The sequence below is a fragment of the Orycteropus afer genome, unplaced genomic scaffold (assembly GCF_000298275.1).
Source record: "Orycteropus afer afer isolate SDZICR_OR568_19922 unplaced genomic scaffold, OryAfe1.0 scaffold00426, whole genome shotgun sequence".
Classification (NCBI taxonomy): Eukaryota; Metazoa; Chordata; class Mammalia; order Tubulidentata; family Orycteropodidae; genus Orycteropus; species Orycteropus afer.
The window spans coordinates 2,005,366-2,007,461 of NW_006922013.1; the positions used below are offsets into that span (position 1 = coordinate 2,005,366).

Genomic DNA, 2,096 nt, shown 5'->3' on the forward strand with positions numbered 1-2,096 from the left:
GAGGCCGTCCCCGGCGTCCACGCGCCCCCTCCCCCACCCCCGGTGAGTTTTTGTGGGAGGCGGCCGCAGGCTACCCACCCAGAAGCAGGCCGTCCATGTCAAAGAGCAGGTGGGTGACGGGCCGCGGCGGGGGTGAGGGCGCCGCCATGGTGCTGCTGTATCTACCGGGTGGGGGCGGGGAGAGCTGCGCGCGCCCGCCTTCCCGCGCCGCACCGCGCACGCGCGCCCACTGCTGCGCACGCGCACGCGCACGCGCGCCCCAGGCATCTTCTCGCGGTTCTGCGCACGCACGCCCTCAGCCGCCTCCGCGCGCCCCGGTACCTTGGAGCCCTTTTGCGCACGCGCATCCCGAGTCGTCCTCGCACGGTCTCGCGCACGCACATCCCCGGCCATCACCTCCACAGCTGGCGCCGTCAGGGGCGGGGCAGTGGTGCGGACAGAGGCGGCACGCTTGTCCGCACCGACCCTCCCTCGCTTCACATCCCAGAGCGGGCTTAGCCGCGCAACCATGGGCCACGCGGAGTCGAGTTCCTCGGCTGGGCCCGGATTCCAGTTTTCAATAGAAATTGGACAGTGCGTGGTGGGAGGAAGGAGGGGGGGTCATTGAGGTGACAGTGCCAGGAGTCATGAGGGGAGAGGGGGCGCAAAGATGATCAGGATGGCATCACTGCGAATCATCGATACATGTGCAGCCGTACGGACTGAGTCACGTCCCCCATGTGGGTTTGTTCCACCTTGAAACGCCAGCACTTAGACCCTCGAAGTGGCCCTGTGGACTTTGCTTGCCGGTGTCGCCGCGGTCACCGGCCCTGGGCAGCGCATGCGCAGTGCGGCGTGAGGCTGCCCGGGTACCGGAGGCCCTCAGCCTCTGGGCCTTTACATACTGGCCCGCCCTTGTTGGTGCATTCTCCCAAAACCCCGCCCGGCTGAAATCTGGTGGGACAGGTATTCAAGGAAGATGCTGAAATTAAACACAAAAGCCTTATTCCGGGATTTTCTTCCTTTTCTAACCTTTCTGAATGCATCCTGGAAAGCATTTTTTCCTTGCTATTCTCAGAAACGGAGCTCTGGTAGCATAGTGGCTGAGGCACTTGATTGCTAACCAGAAGGCTGGCGGTTCAAACCCACCAGCCACTCCTCGGAAGAAACATGGGGCAATCTACTTCCGTAGTGATACTGCCTTGGAAACCCAATGGCACATAACAACAACAACATTCTCAGAAACACATGTTGTCCCTGTTTTTGTTTAGTGTTGGTTTGCATTGTAGATACTGTTTAAGAATAGCAGAAGAGTCCCCTGGTGACGCAAGGGGTTAAGCGGTCAACGACTTGCCTAAAGTTTGGCAGTTACAACTTTCCCAGAGGCTACTGGGTAGAAAGGCCTGGTGATCTGGGTCTGAAAGGTCACTGTGGAGCAGAGCCCACATGACGTGGCCCTGAGTTGGAATGGACTCAGGGCAACTAACCACAACAACAGGCAGAAATAAAAATTCAGATGTTTTAAAACTTGAGGGTTGTCTCAGTTACCTAGTGCTGCTATTAAGAGAAATACCACACATGGATGACTTAAACAGAAACGTGTTCTCTCCCAGTTGAGGAGGCTAGGAGTCTGGGTTGAGGGCCTGGCTCTAGGCGCAGGCTTTTGCCCTCTGTGGGCTCTGGGGGACGGTCCTTGTCTCTGGATCTTTTGCTCCTGAGCAGTCCTTGAGTGGCTTGGCATGTCTTCCATCCTCTCTGCTGTCCTCCCTATATATTTGTCAGCAAATAAATGTCCTGTCCTTTATAGTTTATAAGAGATTGACTCAAAACACACCCTCCACTGATCCTGTCTCATTCACCTAACAAAGACAGCCCACTCCCAAATGGGACTGAAACCACAGGGATAAAACCCACTGCCCTTGAGTCAATTCCTGCTCATTGTGATCCCCTTTAGGTTTCTGAGGCTGTAAATCTTTACAGAAGGAGATTTCTTCATTTTCCTTCCCCATTGTTGTTGTTGTTGTTGTTATGTGCCCTCAAGTCAGACCCAACTCATACTGACCCCTCCTTGGGTTTCTGAGGTGATATCATTACGGAAGTAGATTGCCCAACCTTCC

General features: G+C 56.0%; 1 protein-coding gene across 1 annotated transcript in view; it reads left to right on the forward strand.

Moving 5' to 3' along the window:
* The first annotated feature begins 717 nt into the window (after positions 1-717).
* STS (steroid sulfatase) overlaps positions 718-2,096 on the forward strand; it is a 203,942-nt gene continuing 202,563 nt past the window's right edge. Inside the window, exon 1 of the mRNA XM_007954028.1 lies at positions 718-848. Coding sequence (XP_007952219.1) covers positions 718-848 — 131 coding nt within the window. The remainder of the gene's footprint in view (positions 849-2,096) is intronic.